At 39.6% G+C, this 26,221-nt stretch overlaps 1 protein-coding gene across 2 annotated transcripts in view; it reads left to right on the top strand.

Moving 5' to 3' along the window:
* The window catches only part of RGS5 (regulator of G protein signaling 5), an 85,400-nt gene that overhangs the window by 44,614 nt on the left and 14,565 nt on the right, over nucleotides 1-26,221 (top strand). For both annotated transcript variants that reach the window (XM_067728484.1, XM_067728483.1), the window contains exons 2-3: nucleotides 16,553-16,663; nucleotides 23,306-23,367. Coding sequence is in view for 1 of the 2 variants with exons in the window: in XM_067728483.1 (XP_067584584.1) it covers nucleotides 16,553-16,663; nucleotides 23,306-23,367 (173 nt within the window). In the remaining variant the exon portion in view is untranslated. The remainder of the gene's footprint in view (nucleotides 1-16,552; nucleotides 16,664-23,305; nucleotides 23,368-26,221) is intronic.

Here is a 26,221-nt window from a genome sequence, read left to right as displayed (position 1 = left end):
TTGAGTAAACCATTTAGTTAGCTGGGGAACATGTACTTTTTCTAAGTGTGTGATGTTTCTCAGTTATTTTCATGTTGGGATACGCTTGCAGCCATGTCTCAGAATGGGGCCAGAGCAGGGAACTGGAAAGCATCCTAAACTACCTTCATCTCCCTACAGAGCTAAACAGGACATATAGAAGTGGGACTCAAATGGAAGGGCCCATTGCGTGGAACATTAGAAAGCAAATGAGAAAAATAGGTGACAGGAAGCAGGAGAGAAGGGGGATCACAGATAACCCCTCTGAGCCTGGGTGTTGATGGAATAAATGGACTATTGATAGAATTTGGTAGCCTAGGGGGGATATTCTTTTTAGGAGTAGGTAATGAGTTTTTTCCTCTGAACTCAGGTCTGCTCCGTTAGGAATTCTTAGGTAATGTCAAGTCAGAACACCTTATCCTGACTTTCCTGATAGTTTTATAGTTACTAAATTAATTTGATTTAAAAATAAAAAAAAACCCAACTGTAACTGCAAAATACAGGACTCTAGGGAAGAACTCCTAGCTAGCTATGCCATGAAACCGAAGCCTATAGGGTGCTGTGTCTGGCTTGAGCTCCTGGGGCTAGGAGAGAAGGAGAAAGATTAGAAAAGAATAGCTGGTCTAGGGAGGAAATTCAGAAAGCTAAATGCTGAAATATAGACCATTCAGTAAAGGTGAAAAGAATTGAGATTAGCTGTTAACTGAAAATAGAAAAGTAGAATGGGGATGAGAAGACAGTCTGACTGCCTTAAGTCTATTTTCTGTAGTGAATCAAGTCTGAAAAACGGAAGCTAAGAGAGGATATATTTGGTTCCTGTTGCTGCTGTAACAACTGCCAGAAGCTTAATGGCTTAAAACAATGCATATTTATTCTCATATAGTTCCGGAAAGTAGAAGTCTAAAATGGGTCCTAGGGCTACATTCTTTCTGGCGGGTCTAGGGAAGGAGTCATTTTCTTGCTTGGTCTGACATCTGGAAGACAGCTACATTCCTTGTCTCGTGGTTCTATCCTTGACCTTCAAAGCCGGCAGTGTAGCTTCTTCCAATCTCTCTCAGTCTGCTTCCACTGACACATTGCTTTCAGACTCTGACCCTCTTGCCTTCCCCTTACAAGGACCCTTGTGATTACACTGGGCCCACCCAGATAATCCAGAATAATATCTCTACCTAAAGAGCCTTAACTTTATCACATCTGCAAAATTCCTTTTGCCACATAAGGCAACATATCCACATGTCCCAGGGATTAGAATGCGGACATCTTGGGGAGTTATTATTTAGCCTACCACCGAGGGAGACATGAGAATGAAACTTCTGTCATGTGACTCGCTCCCCCTCTCCTTCTATGCCTGTTTCTATGCTCTGCAGACCATTCTTCTGTCATCTTAATTGAAAATTTCTCAGGTGCAGGCTACACCTCAAAGGGTTAACTAGATACTTGCCCTATAGAAGCCATTATTCTTTCCTTCTTTTTTCTGTGGGACGTCCCTAGCACGCTCTCTGGGCCTGCTTCCCCAAACTCTCAGGTCTTTTTTCTCTTGTTCCATTTTATAGCTGACGGTCTCCTATCAGCTGTGATTTGCATCTGCAATACATAAAGTTACATTTGCATTTGTCTAAGATTGCTATGTGTTCAATCTAGAGGAGAGAGCTCAGTTCAAAGACAGCTGCTTTGCATCTTTCTTGCAGCACAGCAGCTAGGTGACCATCTGCTTGGTTCTTGGACCCTGTCCCCACCCAGAACCCAGACTTCTAACTTAGTAACTCCTATCCCAATAACCACACAATTGGAAGAATCCCTGTTCACCAAGCCTTGATGTGTGAGTGCCACAGGTCAGAATTCATTGCTCATTGGGAGAAACATGAGAGAATGCTATAAGAATGCTGGAGAGAAGTTTCCAGCATTGCATGGAATGCAATGACATATGCATTGACCTGTGACATATGCATGGACCTTGAAAGCATCTTTGGAATTTTTAGAAAACATATTAGGAAGATGGGGACTTCCATATTAAACTTTTGGAAGGATCCCTGGGGAGCTGGGAGAAAGACAGGAAGAGAGCAGCTGCTTTGGGATCCAACCAATACCCTCTCCTCCCTGCGCACACAGGATTCCAACCAAATCATACATCCCCAAATCTCAACCCTTCCGAGAAGCCTTCTCTTTTCTCCTTCATGGAGAAGCTAACAATGCATCCCTTGAACTCTCACAGAATTTTTTCATCGTCCCTGTATTTCTTATCACTTCTTAACCAACTTCCCTCAGATTCAACTTCGGTTAGGTATTTGACATTATCTAATTTAATTCTTAGTCTAACCCTGCAAGGTAGATGTTTTCAACATTACTATTTTACCGATAAAGAAGCACAGATAAGTTAAATATCCAGCCCAAGGTCAGACAATACACTCCACATGCCTGAGTTCTGGGGTGCCAATTTCAAACCTGGGACTCATCCTATCTGTCATAGCTACATCCAAAGAAAACTATGTATGTAGTTGACCCGTCGTCCCGGGGTGTTCTGCAGATTCAACCAACCAGGGATCAAAGGCATGCGAAAAAAAATCCAGAAAGCTCCAAAAAGCAAAACTTGGATCTGCTAAGTGCTGGCAACAATTTTGATAGCATTCACATTGTATTTACAACTATTTACATGGCATGCATATTGTATTAGGTAGTATACGTAATCTAGAGATGATTTAAAGTACATAGGAGGATGTGTGTAGGTTATATGCAAGTACTACACCATTTTATATGAAAATAAAATGTTTGAGCATTTGCAGATTTTTATATCTGTGGGGAGTAGGGGTCCTGGAACCAACCTTCTGAGTATACTGAGTGACAACTGTATATATATCTTCTTTATAAAATGGGAACTACTTGAGGTCTGGAACAATCTCTTATTAATTTTGTAAAGCACGCTCCATACTATCTGGTACAGTGCCTGACAAACAGTGGTTGCGCTATTAGAGTCTGATAAGTGAATGGATAAGTGAATTTATGAAGCAATAAGCAGATAATTCTTGAAAATAGAAATCTTGAGAATAATAAGGTATTGTTACATTATGTTAAGAGAGGGAGAGAAGAAATGGTTTGAAATATAATTCTGTACTTCAGACAAGTAAAGGTCCTCTTATTCTTCATCGTTATGTCGTTATTTTGCTCAACACATAATAATTTGGCAAAGATAAATGTTGACCAAGTGTTCTGATTATTCAAGGCAACGAACTTGTATCTATTATATAAATTCATTGCCAGCGGACACGTTAAGTTTTGGGAACTGTAGTTTTATTAAGTGATGTAATATATGTTCACGTTGATTAAGGTTTAGGTAAATTTTACTTTACTACTCTTTCTTTCCCTCTTTTCCGATACCCTTTATTACCACCTTTATTTCCTGCTTTTATAAGATATAAAACAACTAGAGTCCATGTACAACTAGAAACTTCATTCTAGAAGGTCCTTCTTTATAATTTAACACAAATGAGATGGAGATGTTCAAAGGCTATGGGTCACACCAGTGTTCAGAGAGGCTCTCATGGGAATGCCTTCTGACCTCTCCACCTTTGGAGCTCAAAATAAACCACAAATTTCTGTCTTCCTCAACTTGAAGACCAGTTTCCCACTGTTCATTATCTGGCTTCCAAACTGAATTACAAAAAGTCCAGAAATCCTGCCAACAATATTTTGAATAAGACACAGATTTTAAGGTCAAAGGGAAAAAAAGACTTCTACCCTGTCTGTCTTGTTCCTCCACTGTCTCTTTCCTTACTCCTAATAACCTACTCTGAGTGATGACTATGTAAGAGACAGGCCATAAAAGCATGGGAATTATCTCAATTTCCATGGGAATCCTTGAGTAGGGAGTAGCCAGTGCTTGGGAAAAACAATACTTTTTTTTTTTTCATTTTAAAATAGCAGCACAAGGCTGGTGATATTATAATGTAACTCTGAGCTGAGCTAGGCAGCAGCAGAGGTCTCCAAATTTGCTTTCTTTGTCTCTCTGTAGGAGTGCTGTCCAGAAATGTATATCCTCTATGCTTTCAGAATTAGTTGCATTATTTCCAGGTGGAGACTTTCTGAAAGGAGCTTATCTCGCATGTCAGTCAAAAAGATCTTTGTTGAGTTCTATTCTATTCTATTTATTCAATAAACATTACCCAACACCCATGTGCAAGATGCTGTGATAGGATAGTAGGACAAATACAGTAGAACAGTAATAATAATAGGTAACTTTTAAGGAATATTTACTATGTGCTAATTGCTCTTCTAAACACTTTAATGCCTTAACGTATTTAGCTCCATAATATATATGTGAGGTAGGAACTATATTGTCACTATTTTACATAGACAATTGGAAGCTTAGAATTTAAGTAACTTGCCCAAAGTCACTCCACTAGTAAGTAAGAGTTGGAATATAAACGAAAGCAGTATAGAACTGTACTTTTATCCTCTATACCATCCTAGGAGTTAAAGCAACTTTAAAGTTATTTTCTAGATTCTCTGGGAGATCAAAGAAGTAAAATATGGTACCCACCCTCAATGGGCTTGTTATCTCACTGGGAGTACATACACATGGAACTCTTAGACACGCATTCACGAGAAAGTAGAGTAATTGGGTGAAAATGTGCTGTCCGTAACTTCAGCAGAAGGAAAGCATTCTATCCCTTGCTCTGCAACTTACTAGAAATCTAAGAATAACATCGTATGAGATCTTCGAAAAATATTCTAATTTACACAAACCTCAATTTTTCTACTTTTAAAATAAGGGTAGGGCAAATTAAAAGCTCTGTAAGGTCCATTAAATATGATCACAAAACAGAGGATCTTATGTTAGAGGAGAGAGAAAGCACTCTAGGTTTTTGCAGTTACAGAGGTTTCAGGAAAAAAGTGAGATTTTTCTGGTCCTAGAGCATTAGAATAGTTTTAATTGTCATATGGGTGGCAGTCAGGAGGCAGGTTAAGGAGGAAGCCAATGGGACTAGGTATACAAGTAGTTATGGGGAGCCAAGGGAAATAAGCTTAGAAGTGGAGGACTTTGGAAGCAAGAAAGTGATGTTTGAAACTGAATCAGTTGATCAGCAGTTCTCAGAAGTGTGGTCCTGGGACCAGAGATATAAATTCTCCGGTCCTGCTTCCGAACTCTTGAATGAGAAACTCTGGGATGGGGCTGAGAAATCTGTGTTTTAACCAGACCTTCTGGTGATTGGGGTATATATTCAAGTTTGAGAAACTTCATGGTAAATAGAAAGCCATTACAAGCAAGTAGGAAAGTGTTTGTACTCTGGTAGTGAGTGCAGGATGTATTCAAGTAGGAAGAAGGAAATGATAAGGTGGGATGTCCTAGTAACTCAGGCCTGGAGAAAGATGCTAAATTTAGATATGGAGAGGAAAAGGCACATTTAAAAGAATTTTCTAGGAAGAAAGAACAACATTTGTGATAGAGTATCTACAGGGAATGAAGAAGACAAACAGTTTAATGTGAATCAGAGAGTTTATAAATTATGGGAAGGAGAATATTGTAATTACAGATAAACATGGGATGTTGGGAAGGGGGACGGAATAGAAAAGGAATCTGTGGTACTATTTACAAGGCGTTTCACAGCTCAGGTCCTCGCTTTCTCTTTTATTTTCTCGAGATGTTGACTGTGATGATCTTGAAGTCTTAGTTTATAATAGCTAGAGAAGATATTAGAGCTTTTCTCACTAAAGTTGTTTCCTTCCTTCCTCCCTCCCTCCCTTCCTTCCTTCCTTCCTTCCTTCCATCTTTCCTTCCTCTCTCTCTTTTCTTATTTTTCACCGAAGACAAGAGAACTCAAATAACTTTCTTAAGATCACCAAGCGAATTAGTGACTGAGCTGAAAATAGGGTTTAGTTAAGGGCAAATGTTACCATGTTTACTGTTTCTTTCCTAAATTTCCTTCCTACTGTTACATAATACGTTATAGGCTTTTTTGTGTGTAAATGTTCCTTCATTGGCACAGGATTTTCTGTAAGATAATAATAATTAATAATAATAATAGTAAATAATACATCCTGTCATTTATGGAGTGCATTGTCAATGTGCTAGGCATTACTATAAGTGCTTCACATATAATAACTAATTTCATCATCATAAGAACCTTTTGAGGTAGGTACCATTATCATCTCCAATTTACAGATGAGAAAACTGAGGCTTAGAAATTTGCCAAAAGTCACACATGTAGTAAGATAAATCTGGTCACTTTGACTTCAACATTCATGCCCTTAACCACTGTGCTATACTGTCTATTGCCTTTTAGGAAAAATTGCTTAGTTTTGGCATTAGCTACATTCTCTGGGGAATACCTCAATGTTTCACTTCACTTTCTCTCTGGGAACAGCCTCTTTGACCCGAAACCTACTTGCTTTGCAAACTCTTCCAGTTATATAACCTGAGACGGGAGTTTTGCCACACTTAGGAGTTGGAATTTTCTCTGCCAAGGTCGGGGAGAGATTGAACACAATCCAGCATGCTGCTTGTGACTATAATAATGGACTCAAGATCTGGAAAGTATCTTATGAAATCATCTGGACAGATCCAGATGTCATATGACTTAGCTGTTATTCAAAACAGCTGGTTTTGTCTTTTCTTGACGAATTTTCTTCAGCAATGGAAAGTTGGCCACAGTTAGTTCACTATTTCCATGTTTTTATCACCATACGGTTAGTAAGTTCTCCTGAACCCTCCCGTTTTTTGTGTGTGTGTGTGAGGGCTTTTTCACTCTTAGAGGTGGCTGGCTTTTGAACAATTTTTAAATGGATATATCATTATTTATATCTTTCTTGTTTGAAGCGTCACAGTGCCTTAAAGTCATTCCAGGAACTCTTGCTTGGGTCTGGGTATCAGCTTGGGTGAAGCTGGGAGCTCTGGGGCTAAGGGCAAAGTCTCATTATGGGCAGCATATAACTATCCCCCTCTGTGATCCTCCCACCTCCCTGGAGTCCCACAAAGGTGTGTGTGACAGGGGAGAGTGGGGTGTCAATTAGTTAGAGAACCCTAAACCACAGTCTTCTGACCTTGTCGTAGGGATTCCCTATTTTCCCTCTCTGTTTTTTCTGCCTCTTCCTTTACCACTCACTCATCAAAAGCAATCCTTCTCTTTCGGACGAAGCCAGCATATCTCCCCAGTGAATTTAGGGTCTTGGAAAACAAAGGCCAGAAATGGGATACCATCTTCCATCAATACCTGCTTTCGGCCTCACAACACAACTCCCTCAGAGGTAAGAAATGCCTAGCTACCTTCTTGAAAGTCAGAAGAAAAACTATAAGTAGAGGAAAACATGAATTAACACCTCAGTACCTTAATATTTTATATGTTATTATTATTACTTTTTCTTTTTTTTTTTTTTTTTTTTTTTTTTTTTTTGCGGTACGAGGGCCTCTCACTGCTGTGGCTTCTCCCGTTGCGGAGCACAGGCTCCAGACGCGCAGGCTCAGCGGCCATGGCTCACGGGCCCAGCCGCTCCGCATCATGTGGGATCTTCCCGGACCAGGGCACGAACCCGTGTCCCCTGCATCGGCAGGCGGACTCTCAACCACTGCGCCACCAGGGAAGCCCTATTATTACTTTTAAGAGTTGCTACAGGCCACCTGTTTTCTGCCTGTGTGCCATGAGGAGTGAACTCTTGCCCACAGCTGGCATGCTTGCACCTAGATTCAGGGATCTTGTGATTAAAATGAAGGTCCAGTGACCTCACATGGTCTTCGACACTTGGAAATATCAGGGATGTGGGGAGACAGAGTGTGTTTCTCCCCCAGGTGATGGAGGAAGAGGATACATCATCAGGTAGGGACAGGCTCTATTAACCTGCCTACATCCAGCCTGCATTTGACTGACAGGGAGCAAAGATGCTGCGAAGATAGACTTTTCCCCACTGCTTCTAAGTGAGTCAGGGCCTCGCTTTCTTTTTTCGTCATTGCTTTGCAGCCCAGTACCTTCCTGGCTTTTAACATGTAGTTTTCCTCCTATCTTCCCCCGTACAGAGTCACCAGAAATTGCTTCTGGCTTTTCGCCAGGCAAGTACTGTTTAAGGCATATAATTCACTCAACCAAGTGAGAGAAAATGAGCGTAATGCAATCAAATATTAATACGCCAGATGTTAAGGGAAACTGCTACAAACTGTAACACCAAGTGGTATAAGATAGTATTAAATAAGTAGATATGATGATGATGGTGACCATGTATGACATGCTATTTACGTGCCAGACACTGGGCTAACTTTTACATGCATCATCTCATGCACTCCACCCGGAAACTTTTTACAGCAGGCACTAATTGTATCTTCATTTTACAAATGACGGAACTGAGACCAAGAGACATTATCTAGCTTGCATAAGGTTCCATAGATTGTAAGTGGCTATTGAAAAGTAGCCTAAACCAATTTATTCACATCCAACTCTTAGGTTCTTTTTGGTAGATAACTGTAGTTATTAGGGGTTAGTGGTGGGTGATGATTAGTTATTTCTCCACAACTTCACTACCAGCTAGTGAAAGCAAGACCACCATATATATAATGAAACCCAATTGTTCCATACTTACTTAGGCAGATAGTTACTAACAAGTTGGCGCAAAATATTTATACAACTGGCTCTGTAATCTCAATAAAGGCACAATTCTTTGTGCTCCGACTATAATGTGTAGGAAAATTTTACTCTGACACTAATATTCTGAGGTTGGATTCTAATACCTTTGTAGCTGGTATCAGGCAAAAAGAAATCTCTGTATCAAGGCCTAGATATAGGACTACTTAGGGATCGAGCCACAGGTGCCATCTCTAAGAGTAAAGAGCTATTTACATTCTTACAACCTTTCTATGGAGTGGGTGTGAGTTTGCACAATAGTGTCTCTAGCACAAATGACTTGAATATCATTATTATGACTGGAGAGAGCCCATTCCCTATTGAACAAACCTACATGTAAAAACTCACTTCTAACGTGCTCTGCTAATTGACAAAGCAACTGGTATTGCTCTCTATAAAGACAGCTGAGGCACTTAGCAGCCACCTCTGGAGTGGGGCCTTTTTCACAAGCCTGTTGACTGCCACTGTGATTAGAGCAAGTAGCAGAAGCTAACGCTTACCCAGTGTCACACTGTAGCAATTACAAGCAGCTGAAATTTTTCATTTCATTGTTTGCATTCCTTATTTTGTGTTTGTCTTGCCCAACTGAAATATAAACTCCATGAGAGGATCTTGTCTTTTTGTTTTACTGGGGATTTCAAAACCTGTAATAGTCTACGGCACATGGCAAGCATTTAATAAGCATACTTTTAATTTGTTGAAAAAATAAGTGAGCAAGAGGAGAAGCTATTGAGGCCAGTCTTTTCAATCTCAACTGTGATCCTATGAAACCAAGTCAGTAAACTTGTAGACGGAATCCTTAGTCTTTTATAGCAGGTTGCCTGTGAGGGGCCCTGGTGATGAATCAACCTGGGGTAGTTGAGGTAAGAGCTTGAACATAATGAAAATAGCTATCATTAAGAGAACTTACTGAAAGAAGAGGTTAGAAAATACTGTGTTGGAAGGTTATAATAGACAAAAGTGACTTCTATGCACACATTTGACACAACTGACATTGTCAATTCCATTTTTTTTAAATGAATTTATTTTTATTTTTGGCTGCGTTGGATCTTCATTGCTGCATGCAGTTTTCTCTAGTTGCAGCGAGCGGGGGCTACTCTTCGTTGCGGTATGTGGGCTTCTCATTGCGGTGGCTTCTCTTGTTGTGGAGCATGGGCTCTAGGCACGCGGGCTTCAGTAGTTGTGGCACGTGGGCTCAGTAGTTGTGGCTCACGGGCTCTAGAGCACAGGCTCAGTAGTTGTGGCGCACGGGCTTAGTCACTCCGTGACATGTGCTATCTTCCTGGCCCAGGGATCGAACCTGTGTCCCCTGAACTGGCAGGTGGATTCTTAACCACTGCACCACCAGGGAAGTCCTCATCAATTCCATTTTTTCCAGCCATCTTACAGTTTGACATGGATTGTTATTTAATTCATGATTAATATAAGTGAAAACCTAAAGCTCTACCAGGGAATGATTCAATTGTGTTTGGAAACAGATTTCTGGCGTTATATCCTAATGCATGAATAATAATAATACCGTATATTCTTTAGCATTTTCTTCATTTTTCTATCATTTGGACCACTGAGGAGTATTTCATATTAACTAACCTAGAGTCATTTTCCATAATGTATCATATATTAATATGTGTCAGATAAAAAAATACAGACTTTAACAGGGTATCACATTGCATTAGTAAACTACTTTTTCATTTTCTGCTAAAACATAAGCAATGGGTGGACTTTCTTTGGTTCAAGTAGAAGAAGGTTAATTCAGGAAAATGGTAGATGCCAAACTCATACATTCTCTCTCCACCAAAATGACCCTGGAGGGACTTCCCCCTGCACTTGAGAGTCAGTCTTGATTTTAAGGGGCCATGCATGGAGGATCGTGGGGAGTTGAGAATTTCAGTTCTAGAATTGACCTGATTTTCCACAGATGTTTCCTTATACTCTACTAAGGGTTTTCAAGATCACCCCTGTGTCTCAGGAGCCATCTATCAGTAACAAACTCCATCGATCTCAAGTTTTCAATGAGCAGTCAACAAGAAGGTTTTCCACTCTTGAACCAAATGAATCTCTCTAGATGGGTCCAGCACAGTGGACATAAGTCCTCTGGGCTCCCTTCTCTCCATGAACATCTGCTGGGGTTCTGTCTACGTGACTCAGATCTTGGCTGAAAGAACTTAGAAAGCTCATTTCTTCCTCTGCTTTTCAGATCCGGCTGTAGTACTCTCCAGCTGTGGAATCTTGTTGCTAACAAGTGTTTTAGGAACTTTTATTTATCTTTAATGGGTATTTATCACACTTTTTGGAGCCAAGAAAAGGCATGTCCTTTTTGCTCCTGTAGAAACAAGGTTTGTGGTATTTCTTCAGAAAGCAGCAGCCTGGAACAGATCTGCTCTTTTTCATTGATGCTCACAATTTCCCATGTCCAGCAGAGGGCATCTGCAACACAGATTTAAGTTGGATTGGATTTAAATTGGATTGTCCTTGACAGGGGACAGGTTGGAACACCTCTTTCAGAAATGTGTCCTAAATACCCTGTCCTATACTTCCCAATTTTTCTCCTTCCTGTCTTCCTTCCTGGCTGTTCCCGACATATGTCCAATCTCAGAACTAGTCTGTGCCTCAGGAATAATTTTGTTTAAGTAAATCCTGATAAATTTTGGTCTCATGATGGATTCTGATTAGACTGAGTGATTGTAATTACCCTCCCTGCCTCCTCTCATCAGAGTGTGTCCTATCTGGTGTGAGGGACTGAAGAGCATACTCCGTTTCAGCCCCCATTCGTCTATTTCCAACTTCTCTAACAGACAGAAATCGAGTTCAGTCAGAGTCCTTGCAGTCATTTAATGACACTACCTCTCTGCAGTTAACCAAATCAGAGACATCTAAGTCCTCGATGGCTTATTTGGTGCTACACCCCAATATTTCACCCACCCGCCCCAAAATGCAGTTTTACTATAACCTAGCAATTCAATTCATTCATTCGTTTGCTGATTCATCAATTTATATAGTAAATATTTATTGCATGTCTGTTAAGTGCCAGGCCCTGGACTAAGTGCTGAGACTGGAGCTGTGAACAAAACAGATATTGACCCTGCTCTTGGGGACCTGACATTCTAATGGGAGAGACAGACAGGACTCAAATAAATACACAGAGACATAACGCAAATTGATAAGGACCATGAAGGAAAAATACAGAGGCCTCTGCGAATATAGTAGGGGCAGCTGTTAAAGCATGTGTCTCCTATTACACTATCTTCGTGTTATCACGTTTGAGCTCCTTGAGGCTAGGGTCTATGTTCTTTTATTAATATATCCCCTCCACTTTTATCAATGAGTAGAAAAATATTTAGCATACAGTTTACACGTATATGTCCTACATTTCCTTAGTTCCACGTGTCGCTGAAGCAAGGAACATCTTTGTAATCCTTGAAACACCTAGCACAGGACTTTATATATAGCTGGTTACTGATAAATTTTACTTGAATATAATTGTATTGAAAATTGTATAATTGTATTGAAAAATTCTGGTATGTGTTTGTTTTAGTGATTGCTTGTACTGTTTTCTACACTTATTCACCCTAAGGTAATAATTTTCACTCAATTCACCAATTAGTTGGAAGGACAGAGGTGGTCCAAGGCCTTTTGAAAGCATACCCACACAGGGCACAGATTTAAAATTGCACAACTCTACAATTATTCAAACTCTTTTCAGGTTGAAATCACTAATGTGAGCCATCTAGTGAAAGGATTATCTTCCTCTGGACCCTTAATTTAAATTTCACCCAGGCATTTCCAATGATTTTATTTCAAAACAAGTTTTTCTTTGTAAAACCAAAGGATAGCAGGGTTGGGGGTGTGATGAGAAGAGATACGAATCATTTCTTGTTAACAGGCATTAATGTAATATAGCCAGGAAAACTGCCTGGTGGGCGGTCAAACAGAGCCAAGGACTGAGTTGAAATCATAAACATATTAAAAAGTTTTCTTCTCTGGATGGGTTTGTTTTTGACATTAAATGAATGTCAGATACATTCAAGCTTATTTTTAAAGGAGAAAATAAAATGGAAGCTTTGAGCTTTTGTTTTGCTTGATTTTCCATTTGTTGTTGTTTCTTTTTTCATTCCCATATTTTGATATGTCCGTATGGTGGGGAGGAAGGGGAGAGGGGGGAATGAAATATTATTCCAGGAACTCTTAAGGAGAAAAACAAACGTAGTCACACAGTTTATTCCTACGCAAAGAGTAAAATGTTTCAAGTAGTTTCAATCTCAGCACTGGTCAACTCTTCAGCTTTTAAACATTCACTGTTTTATAAGAGAGACAATAATGTTATTCACTCCCTATATGCTGTCAAACTCCTAATTCAACCGAATGGTCTTCCCGACTTATGTGCGTTAACATTTTAACGTCCTATGTTTGAGCCTATACTAAACCATAGAGAGAAGTATTTTCTGAAGCACTGCATTTCCTTTCTCCCTTACATCCGCAGGGCAAGTATGAGGAAAAGAGTAATCTGGTGTTCTGGCATGTTTCTCTACTTTGAGGAAGTGAAATCTGATTTTCTATGGGCAGTGTTATAAATGGTTGATTTCTAGATTATCCCACAAAAAGACAATTTAAATAGTGATATAGATAAAATTATACCAGGATTCTGGTTCATTCTGGTTTTAAAAGTCTTTTGTGGGATGTCTTGGAGAATTTAACCACCATGTATAGACAGTGTTTTCATGGGAAAATGCATCCTGAAAGAATTAGCAAAAGAAAAATTTGAAATAGATTTGTAAGACAGGCTGCCACTTCTTCATGTAGAAGAAGTCTTTGAAGGCACCTTTCAATAGTTTTACCTCTTTTTGGTTTTCATACCAAATTTGCTGAAGGCTGCATACTATGCAGAGGTCTTCCATCATCCACCCTTCCATCAGGAAGGGGAGGCAGAGTGAGCAGGCTTCATCTAACATGGCATTCTTCTCTCTCCAGTCACACTTTACACTCAGGCAATGCAGAACCACTTTTGCATCCCTTCAAATGATATGCACATTATCCTCTTCCTACCCGGAAGTCCCAGCCTTTTCTTGTCTACCTGGCTAACTGCTATTCTACCCCTGCCTCTTCTGAGAAGCCCCACTGACTCACACTTGTGGACATTGGGGTCCTCTCCCCGTGCTCTGCTGTTCACCTTTGTGGACACTGGATGCCCAGAGAGATGCTGCTTTCTGGGCATCTTCTTCTTTAATACCTGCTTGTGATTGCTCACAAGCTTGAGACTTCAATAGGCTATAAGTACCCTGCAGGCAAAGACAAAACCCTGTGAGTGTTTGTCTGTTTACTGTGTACTGATGACACAGTAACATGATCAAGGAGTAAAGTAGTATGAATAAATGAAATTTTAAAATGCTCAACCCCTTCATTCTAATAACCTGTTCATGTCCCACTTACTCTTTCACTAGGCAATCAAACACAAATATCTCTCCGCCTTTTACAAAAGCAAATGGCTCAAATGGAGCAAAAGAGGAAAAGAAAAAAGAAACAGAAGTTGAGATGGGGAAAAAAAATGCAAAACAAAAATCTAAAGAACCAACCAAAATACCAAGCACAGGAGAAACATTCATTAGACATTCATTAGATAATCTTTAGCTAAATATTGGTGAATGAACTATTGGGTCAAGTGAAACTCAAACAGTTGCTTCACGACTTCCCCTTATGGGCAGGAACTGAGGGGCATGTAGAGCTAGCAGAAGAGGTATTATGGATGGAGTTCTTCAAGTTCTGGGTGGGATAGCGTGTCTTGATGGAAAAGATGAACCTGCTGCTTCTGGCTGTAGTACTATACACTGGCCAGCAGAGGGTAGCCACATGTATTGCATGCATTTTTCGCCCCAAATACTGTTTTCTTCATCCTTCAGATAAATATAAAGTTGGCAGTTCTTGTCTCCAGAGGTAGAATATGGGAGGCAGTGGGTGTATTAATTCTTAGTAACATGTGGGAAATTTCTGAATGTTTTAATTTGGTAGTCAAAGCTAGGGAACATGGCTTGAGTTTGGCTGGAAAAAAATTATTATGCAGTTAGAACTAACTTGGAAGAAGCAGTATTGTATGCCAACTGCTGCTTTAAGTGATTCACATGCATTAACATATTTAATCATCACAAAAATTGTATAAGTATGTACTATTTTATCAGTCCCACTTTCTAGGTGAGAAAACTTAACATTAGATAGTTTAAGCAAATTGCAGAGCCTGGAATCAAAGTACACTTATTCTTATTCTCATGTTTTATATAAGCTCCCTCAGCAGAACATTCTGTTTCAGCTGTAATGTGCTCAGCGGAGCTTGATCTGCTGTAATGTGGTACCTGAGTTGTCTTAAGCTGGAGAGCGGGCCCTCGGGAGAGAACAGAGGCAGGAAGAAACGAAAAGGAAAAGACATTGTGGAGGTTACTAATTCTAAATCAGAGTTTCAAAATAACTTTACTATACTAAAGGAACCTACGATATGATTGAATATTTATGTTTTTTTAAGTTATACAGTATATGTCCTTAACTTTTTCTCCCTAATATCCATAATTGCTAATGTCACACATTTTATTTATTTAAATTGTCTCATCACTGTCTCCGTGTGAATGGATGAGGAAAGTGTGTTTATAGTAACAAAACTCTATCTGGCAACAGCATGATATCCTAATCCCGACACAGCTCTGTGAGGCTTCGGTTATGATCAGCATTGACTGGGAAATAAATGTCGGCAGATTTGTGAGGAACAAAAATCAAGATATTTTTAGTTCACTTTGGCAAATATTTTTGAATATTGACTATGCTGCCAAGCTTTGTGCTATGCACAGGGTTGAAAAGGTATTTAAGACTCAATTCCCACCTGCAAAAAGTTCTTATATCCAGCTTGGAAAACAGACACATAAATCAGTAACCATAATGCAGTATGATAAGCCCTATCTTAAAAGCATGTAGGAAGTGCCAAGGGGACAGTGAAAGGACAGCTTTTTGGGTCTCTCAGTATACAATGGCTTGTCTTATGGATTAATGCTTAAGATTTGCTTGGTGTTTTTGAATTCAGACTTGTGATAAAATGATGGGTAACTTAGGAGGTTAGTTTTGAACTGGGCATGAAAACAGTTGCATTCTAGGGTGGAGAAGTGCCCAGAATTCTGACCATGTCTGTTCACTAAAATATTGAAGATAGAAAGGAGTAATATGATTCTGTCAGTCTGTTGGTAATTAATACTCATCTATTGAAGGCTTACTGCGTGTAAGATACTACAATAGCCATTGTGGAACAATGGGCAAGGGGTTGGAAAAAAGTCAAATCCGTATAAAAGAAGAACAGTTTACAGAGAAGTAATCATCAAGCAGAATAATTTAATTTTATAGGTGCAAATGACTGAAAAAAACATCTAGGTTAACTCTGTCATCTTACAGATGAGGCAACGGAGGTCTGGCAATAAAACATGATTATTTTTTCAAACATTATATGTCTAATTAATGGCAGAGTTGGGACCAGAGCCCTCAGAAGACTGGTAGGCAATACAGTGAGTTCCACCTGTGAACTTAAAGTCAGACAGCTTGGGGTCAAGTCCATTTCCACCACATACTGGCTGGGTTACCTTAAGTAAGTTATTTGAATTCTCTGTCATTAGTTTCTTCACCTGTAAAATAGGACTACTATAGTATCTGCCATATATAACATGAAAGAATACATATAAAACAATAATTAAGATTAAAATGAGATAATGCATATTAGCCAGGGACATGTTAAGAGCATGATAAATGTTATTAGAACTCATGTGTCCCAATTTCTACATTAGTATTCTTTCTGCCACAACAGTGAAATGGGGTTTTGCTCATTTTTGTTTCTTTGACACGGAATGAAATCCCTTTTTTAGATCTTTATGCTAATATGCTGTCCATTTCCCCTCATACATCTCTTCTTTCAGGGCCAAGGAAATTAAGATCAAGTTGGGAATTCTCCTCCAGAAGCCGGAGTCTGCTGCTGACCTTGTCATTCCATACCCTGAGAAGGCGGAGAAACCAGCCAAGACCCAGAAGTGAGTCATGATTATGGATTCCACTCGTTTCCTCCAGAGGATGGCTATTCTTCAAGTGTATAGCACCATCCTTCCTCTGTAGAACTCCCCCCTTCAGTGACTCATTGAAGATCATAAGAGTACTCAGAGACTTGGTTTGTGAATAGGATTTTTTTTTCACTCTCTCGTGTATGGAGCATAATATTGCTTACTGGCAGGATGCTTAAAAAATGGAGATAAGGCCACATATTGGGACATCATTGGAGAAACAGGCCGTGTCTTATAAAATGGCACCAGCCACCTCATCACACAGAAGCGTGGTTAAAAATACCCACTCACTTGCTGTTCTTGGGTCAGGTGAGCACCGCTGATTCAATTAATTATGATCCCTGGATGCTCACCTGCTCAGGAAATATCTTGAGGGCTACTTCCTCAGCAGGGAGATACAAGTGGTGACATTTCCCTCAAAAAGAGGCTAAGTTCAAGGCAGACTATTAAGCCTAAAGGTTTCTTCTCCAAGATATTGTCCCTTCAAGGTCTAAAAGAGGAGCAGAGGACTGTTCCCTGGTGGAGGAATGAATACTTGACCAGATACTCCTATTTAATGCACGTCAAGCAATTTTTCCCCAGTCCATAAATTAATAGTCCTGACAGGACTTCTGCAGTCCCTAACCACGCACCAACATACTTCTATCAATTTAGGCATGGAGAGAAGCTGTAATTCTCAATATTCACGATGTTATGGCAGTGAACGTAGCCCACAATTTCATTGGCATTACTCTAACTTAATAACAATACTCACAGCATTCATGGTGTTTACCGTTGTTCCACTAGCTACACAGCCCGACACTGACTAGACAGATACACTCCATCTTCCCTTTAAAACAGAGACACCACTAAAATCAAGAAAGGAAAGTGGGAAGAAGAAAAGCCAAATGTATTCAAACCCCTTCACTCTACTACCTAAAAGCTTGGAAGAGATCACAGAAGTGTGGTAAAAATATAGGAATCCCTTTTAATCTCCATTTCTTTTAAAATTTAATATTTGTATAAATTGGCCAATCTTTTCTCCAAATGACCTTCAAATTAATATAGCTGGATTGGTTGGGGGATAGAGAGACAGGTTATTCCTTTTAAATTTTTTTCATCAATCTAAGTGGATGTTTCCACTCTCCTTATATTACTTCAAAGTGATCCCAAACCGGAAATGAGGCATAATTGAGTTTTCTGTGCTTAGAAAAGGGAAGTTAATTCAATGTGGAGTGGCGGACACCAGGTACTGGGAGAGAATAAGAACCACATTTCATAATAGCAAAAGATGAAAAAGTCTATTTTGAAATAAACATTGTGGTGGTTATTGATCTGTTGGAATTAACTTTTAAAAAATAAATACAGTGCTACATTTCCTCCTTTGATTCTCTGCTTTAATATCCCACACAGACACTTGAACTATTTGGCTTTAACAAGGATTTGGAGAGAAGCAGTTTTGGAAGATAACTTGGGGCTGACACTCATTGGATTATTTTCTTCTCTTGTCTCTTAGCCCCCTTTTTCGTCCAGAAGTTTGAATTGTTTTGGAAAAAAATCTTTCTTATCCCTAGAGAATACTTGTGCATCTCTACTGCATTTTTAACAGTGACCATTACAAATCTTTCCTATCCTCTTCCAAACTCGTAAACCCCATTTCACTCATATTTGGCAAATTTCCATGCTTTTTAACAAGCAGGAGAAGACTGTGTTCTGCAGGAACTCAGCTGATCTCGCTTCTCCTCACTTAAAAGTTTCTCTGTATTTTTTTTACCCACGTTCTTCTCAAGGAGAAGAAAATAAATCTCAGAGGAGAAAATAGACCTTCTCCGGATGGAAGGTATTTTTAACTCCTCTCATCTTTTTAGAAAAAGCAATCCCTTTTTAAAAAAGCATTTTCTCTTTTTAAAATATATTTTTATTCTTCTCGTTAGGAAAAAAATTGAACCATTTAAAAAAATAGAAAAAAGTTGCCTATATCCCTACCACCCAAGGCCAGCCTCTGTTACCATTTTAGTATTCTTAACTGTTCTTTTTCCCTCTAGACCCTCTTCCACTAGAACAAACAAGTACCATATTCCACTCTGAAAAACACCCTCCCAGCCCCTCACCCCTTCTACTCATATCTCTTCTCTTGCTTACGCTGGAAAACTCTAGAAATGGAAAGTCACTGCTTTCAATTTCTTCTTTAACTCCTTTTGTTGGGTCTAAACCTTACTACCTAACTGAAACCATCATCACCAAGTGCTAACTCCTGACTCGTGGACAGCATTTGACTCTGCTCACCAGTTGGCCACCTTAAAACTCTCCACCTTAACTTCTAATTTTGAATTCTCCCACTGCCTTCTCTCTCTCTAAGGGCTCTCACTTTTGTCCACCTTCTATATGTGAGCATTCCCTAAGGCTCTGCTATAGGTCCTCATAATGAAAAATAAAGATGTTACAAGACCATGTAAATTTAGTTTACAGTAACTATTATCATGGCTCATAATATAATCAATTGCAAAATACTCAAGAGCTGGTGTAGATATTTTTATAGTTTACTTTATATTCTAGATGTTCATTTACTCTCTGTTGATGTCACTAATTTTAACTATCTTTTGTTGTTGCTGTTGTTTTGCCACTTTATAACTCTAGAATGACCTCCACACATAAACAGTCCCTAGCCCGTGCATGGGGGAGAACCACTACAAACTGTTGTCCTACATACACTCCGGCCTGGTAAACTGCAGAGTGAGCCTTACTGTGCGGATTAAAGATGGATGCACAATGTTTGGCCCATGGATAGACATCAAAAAGTGGCTGGTGGGAATGTGAATTGGTACAGCCACTATGGAGAACAGTATGGAGGTTCCTTAAAAAACTACAAATAGAACTACCATATGACCCAGCAATCCCACTACTGGGCATATACCCTGAGAAAACCATAATTCAAAAAGAATCATGTACCAAAATGTTCATTGCAGCTCTATTTACAATAGCCAGGAGATGGAAACAACCTAAGTGTCCATCAACAGATGAATGGATAAAGAAGATGTGGCACATATGTACAATGGAATATTACTCAGCCATAAAAAGAAACGAAATTGAGCTATTTGTAATGAGCTGGATAGACCTAGAGTCTGTCAGACAGAGTGAAATAAGTCAGAAAGAGAAAGACAAATACCATATGCTAACACATATATATGGAATTTAAGAAAAAGTAAGTCATGAAGAACCTAGGGGTAAGACAGGAATAAAGATGCAGATCTACTAGAGAATGGACTTGAGGATATGGGGATGGGGAAGGGTAAGCTGTGACAAAGCGTGAGAGAGGCATGGACATATATACACTAACAAACGTAAGGTAGATAGCTAGTGGGAAGCAGCCGCATAGCACAGGGAGATCAGCTCAGTGCTTTGTGACCGCCTGGAGGGGTGGGATAGGGAGGGTGGGAGGGAGGGAGACGCAAGAGGGAAGAGATATGGGAACATATGTATATGTATAACTGATTCACTTTGTTATAAAGCAGAAACTAACACACCATTGTAAAGCAATTATACCCCAATAAAGATGTTAAAACAAAAACAAAAACAAAAAAAGTGGCAGGTGTATTTATCTGCATTCCCATCCATGGTGCCCAAGTCACTGTTGGCCGTGGGGGGAGGGCTCAATAAATGTCCATGAACTTGAGACTGGACATGAGCAGACACGTTGCAGGAAGGAAGGGAGAACTGAACAGGCACTTAAGTGCCAATAAATAACTTGGATTTCACTTTCCTTGTCAAGGGCAAGAGCACGTGAAAACATTATCAGGAGTGTTTAAATGTATGCCAGGGACTGTGTAGATATTTTTAAAAAGGAAGAAAACAAAAAAGAAAACCACCGGTGCTTAGAGAGGTTAAAATAATCTCCCAAGGTGAGAGCTAGTAAATGCCAGAGTTGCTTATAGCTGTAGTCATGGTTCATGGGGCTAAAACTTCTGTACTCTAAGTGTTGGGTTATTTGTGGCTTTCATCAACCAGACTAACTCTGAGCAAACTGAACCGTTATTAATTTACACATTAATCTGACATCATATTGCTGGTTAGATGAATGCTGCAGGGAACGCACTGTCGGACAGGGTAGAATGGGAAAAGTTCTCCATGGCTGACAAGCTATACCTCCAGGCAGTGAGTGCATCATTGCCTTGTAGGAGATTCAAGATGTAAATGTGGTAAGAGTACAGTAAAGAGGGAGAGAACACTTCCAGCTGAGATCATCACTTCCTGGACCAAGTGACATTTACACTGGCCATTATAAAACAGTTAATCATCTCTATAAATGTTTATTTTGCCTTTCATTGGAACTGGGTTCCTCTTTCCCTCCACACCCACACACAGAAACTCCATGTCAACTCCCTGTGGGCAGCTACAACCTTGCAAACCAGGACACTTATTGGTCATTTAGATCTGCATCTATCTCATTTCAAAGAATTCAGACTTAATGGCAGATTCTGAGAATCACAACAGGATGAACCTGTGGCACCTCCTAGGCTGGGAATCAGAATACTGGGCTTCGAGGTGTGGAGGATGTGTTCTGCTCGATTGTGTCCTTGAAACAATTTGGACTAATATTACCCCCAAGCGGGTTCTGCACATATCCTTTTCAGGAATTTAATCTTGGCTGTGAGGCACTGCTGATTGTGACCATTAGTCTGGTTCTAACAAGACCATTTGGGACAGCTTGGATCTGGTAACATGCTTAAGTTCGGTGCACCTGCTCTTGCCATTTCTTCTTCTTGTGCCCCTCCATAATAGCCAGAGGAAATGGAAGGCAGGAAGGTGATTTCATTTTACGAGGGGTATTTACAAAATCAGAAGGCGATTCAGCCTTCCCCTTGCTCTGTTTCTTTTGTTCAATTATTTAATGTCTTGTTGTTTCTGTCAACAATAAAGACTTCGCGGGTGTCATATGTAAAACATGGAACCCACTGTAGTGAAGAAATTAAGATTCGTAAGACTGTGCTAAAAACGTTGGTACAAAATAATATATACATAGGAAAAATTCTCAGCATGAAGTAATATAGAAGAGCCAAAAGGAGTTACTGACCTCTAGAAAATAGCTCTTTTTCTTGTTAGAAATAAAATGAGGCAGAAAAATATATGGGCATGCTTGAAATTCCTTCCTCATGTCATTTCTCCTCCCTGTGTTTCTTTACACTAACCAGAAGAAAACGGGAGGAGAGAAGGTAGTTCACTCATTAAAAATAAATTTCCAGGGAATTAGTGTTGAGTTTTTGATCTATGATACATATGTTTCTAGCCAGGAAAATGAAACCACTTAAGATTATTCCACCAGGTTTGTTACTCTCAGTATTGGCATGTTTTAACCTTCAACTAGTAAAAGCGTAAAACTTTATGGAAAGTCGTATAATTAAGACTCAAAATCTGCACATGCTCCACAGTGAGGAATAGAGAATGGAAGGAACTGGTCACAGCATTTTAGCCAAAAAATCTACTGCCATCCTGCACTCGTTACATAGATAAAGTGAGGTTGACTCTGAGCCTCAAAAGCAAAACGAAAAGGAGAATCAGCAACTCTTATCAATCTCACTGATAACCTAAAGAATTAAAGCCCTAAGATATTATTTTTTTAAAAGCCAGACGCAGGAATTTTCCTGGGTTGTCTGAACAGCTGATCAACCAGTTAAGAGCTAAGGAAATTCCAATTTAGGAAAAACACCTTCATTGGCCTTAATGTTCTAATAAATGCCTTGTTAGTCTGTTTTGATTTGACAACAAAGAACTCACATTGTAACACAAGAGTGAGAGCGGGGGCTGAGGGGGGAGCCCTGGGAGAGCACAGTCAGCCATTTTTCCCAGACAATACCAGCCCACGTTGACACAATTCTGCTGTGAAAGAAAAATTGGTAGTTAAAACGAAAGAGCTGCAGGGTTTCTGCATATATAAACGTTAAAATAAAAACAGCCTAAGGGGGAATTATGTGTTGACTCGTACCTTCAGCATCCTGAGCATTTGTGTACAACATTCCTTTGCACGGTGTCTAACAACTCTTCTCAGAAAGAATAAATCTTAAAAAAAAAATTATCCTGTTCTAATTAGGCAGGAAAATGCACCCAGAGTTTTTAAAATGTAGACTTCCTGTGAGCACATTCCCAACACAAGGCAGCTTCACACCTTGCATCTTCCATCAATCCCAATAAGGTGGCGAAGGGCTGTGACGCCCTTTGCGGATTAAGTTGGTGTTTAAAGTGCAGCACTAGTGAAGCAGGGAACATGAGTTCAAGCCCTATAATGGGACAACTGGATTTTATTCAGTTACTTTTGGAAAAAAAGACCACAATTGGAGGCACTGTTATGGGATACACAAGAATATCAAGACGTGGCTTCATGACAAATAGGCCCTTCTGAAAAGGGAGAGGCCTAACCCAATTGTTCAACAAGAGATGAAAATATGCAAGATAGACGTAGGCAAGCAAACCCAGCTCATCATACCCACTTGTTCAGAATAAAACAGCTCTAACTCCCTTGTCCTGAGAATGGGTCATCAACTGTAACATTTCAAAGAAAAGCAAATCCAAGTCTTTGTTGGTATATGTGCTTAACTCCCTTCTTATGGCTGTCTCCTTTTTCTTTCTTAATACTTGATTTAGACCCTCATTGGACAAGGCCCTGCAGTGGCGTGATTCCCTGGACAAGCTCTTGCAGAACAACTGTAAGTCTGAATTATCTTTATAAAGGTCAGGGGAAGGACAGAGGCAAAAAAAAGCGCTTTAGGCTGCCCATGTCCTTCTTCCCCAATTTTGACGTTTCTTCAATTTTGGAAGAATGCCAGGGGAGTGTAGTTATCTAGCTCATGGTGGGAGAATGTGCAAATAAGGTGTCCTGAGGACTCCTGAGTGCAGGTTGTATTCCCATCTGTCCTGCTTACTTGTGTGAGCGGAGCTAGTGGCTTGATCTGTGTAGTTCTTAAAATTTTCATCGGTAAAATAGAGATACTGCCTCTTCCAGCTTGGCCTCATAATGGCTTGCTGTGGATTCAGTGTAGCAGGGTACATATCACTGTACTATGAGGAATGGATTGGGTGTATGTCCCAGTTCAAACTGCTATTCATTGCTTTTGTAACCCGCCATGGGTTGCTAACCTCCCCTAACCACAGTTTCCTCTTCTGGCAGCAGGCCTTTTATATCTCCATTCAAGACATGAAAAAAGTGCCAGTAAGAACTCCTCTCCAAGCTAATACCAATATACCTGAGCACCGTTTGCCTTTCCCCAATACAAAATCCTTACTGATTCCCAGGCCTAAAGTACCAAGTTCAAATTTCCAATGTTTAGGATTCTCCATAATAATGATGATACGGCTGGTCTGCAGTCAAATTGAACTGTTCTCCCCTCCATATAGGATTTCTACATGTATTCCCTTTGGCTGGAATACTTTGTATTCATATCTCTGTCTGTTGAAATTCTCCTCTCCTATAAAAGCGAATCTAAATACTAAATGCCCAGTCTTCCTTGACCGTCCAGAATGATTTATCCTCTCTCTGAGGTTCCAGTGCAATTTGTCTGCACATTTTTATGCCGCTGTTACTTGCTACATTGTACTCTGATCATAGCCGTCTCCCTCCTATGACAGATTATAAACTCATTGACAGCCAGGATTTAGTCTTTTTCTTCTGGATAATTTCATAACAGGAAGTGCACGGTAATAGGAAAACAAATATTTGTTGAATCGTTCACTCTAAAAATAGGATTCAATGTAAGATATCTAACCCATATTTTTCCATTTTCATCACAAGATGGAATATGAAACTTTGTTAAATGCTTTGCAAAAATAAGAATTTAAAAAATATTTCCCACAGGACCATCAAGATTAATAGACACAGGCTACATAGCAAAGAATGTATGTTGAATTGTATACAAACGTTTTTTATTTCTTGTTTTTGGTGAGTTAATCTGCTTACCTGTGACAGAATCAATATCTTATATTTGGAGGCAGAACACCAAAGCCTCTGATTTGGAACTTTCTCAATATTATCCATTTTTTATTTTCTTTTTATTTCTTGTGTTAAACAGAGTACCCAGTCCTGATACATATAAATTGTTCCACGAATGCTTATTGAATAACTGGGTTAATGAATGATTTCATTATTCTTCTAGGACACAGAAAGTCCATGAAGACAACTAGGAGAAAATATTTATGTTTATCAATTGACTTATTTATTGTGTTACACAGTGGTTTTAGGGCCAGTAGCAACCTGACAGATGACATATTATATATTATGAATTCTAAGTACCCTGGGTACAGGTATTTATTGTCAACAAACCTGAGAATTAGCAGAACCACTTCCATGTTTTTAAAACCATTAAAGAGAAGGATATATATTTATGTGGCCATATAAAATCCTTTTCAGTCATACTAATCCTTAGGGCCACATGTTCATATATTTCAGGCTTTCAGGAGAACTTAACTATAAGTTAAGCCAGAGGCAGTTGGTGTTAACACCTTAGCATTTGTTGAGGGACTGAAGTTCTTCAGCTTGCAAATAGATGATTTTCATGATGTGAGCTTGAGGCCTGAGAGTCTCACAGTAATATTTTCTGCTTCTTAGAGGGGAAGTCTGTATATGCATGTGTGTGTAAATATATATAAAATTCACAATGTTTTATTTAATTAGATATATTTTAAAATTATGTATACTGTATATGTTATATATATAGTATATGTCTGTGTATATATATGTGTGTTCTTAAGTTCCACATCATTAAACTTTTAAGTAATTAACACTTTTAAGACTTGGGCAATTTCCCCAAGCAATAAATGGAAAAGCATTTGATAACTGTTCTAGTCAAAATTCTTTCCTTGAGAAGATATCTATCCATTCAAACTAGCATGAATGAAAAAGAGGGTTTCTGGTATGGATACAGAGATCTCACAGAAACAAAAGAGTGCCATGCTCTATGGGAGGTGATGCCATGAGCGAATAAGACAGCTTCTCCCTCCCTCTGCCTCTGTTTCTCTGCTCTGTGTCTCGTCTCTTCCTCTCTTTCCATTTTGCCCTCTATCTCTGCTTCTATGACTCTCCCTCTTGCTGTGTCTGTCTCTTGCCACTTTGTCTCTACTGCCCTCTGTCCAGCTATTTCTAGAAGAGGACTAGTGGAATGACAGGCATGCCCAAGTAATTCTACCCCAACACCGTCAACCTAAAGAAACAATTTTTTTTTTTTTGCGGTACGCGGGCCTCTCACTGCTGTGGCCTCTCCCATTGCGGAGCACAGGCTCTGGACGCGCAGGCTCAGTGGCCATGGCTCACAGGCCCAGCCGCTCCGCGGCACGTGGGATTCTCCCGGACCCGGGCACGAACCTGTGTCCCCTGTATCGGCAGGTGGACTCTCAACCACTGCGCCACCAGCGAAGCCCTAAAGAAACAATTTTTGACCTTTTTCCCCAAACACCAGCTTTCGTGCACCGTGAATAACTTTTAAGCCAAACTTTGGCAACTCAGTTCTTATGAGATATTCTTATTTGAATCTGCAAATCTAACGGTCTATAACCAGAACCATGATAGTT

Source organism: Pseudorca crassidens, chromosome 2 (assembly GCF_039906515.1).
Source record: "Pseudorca crassidens isolate mPseCra1 chromosome 2, mPseCra1.hap1, whole genome shotgun sequence".
In the NCBI taxonomy this organism is placed as follows: Eukaryota; Metazoa; Chordata; class Mammalia; order Artiodactyla; family Delphinidae; genus Pseudorca; species Pseudorca crassidens.
This window is presented reverse-complemented; position numbering and strand designations above follow the sequence as displayed.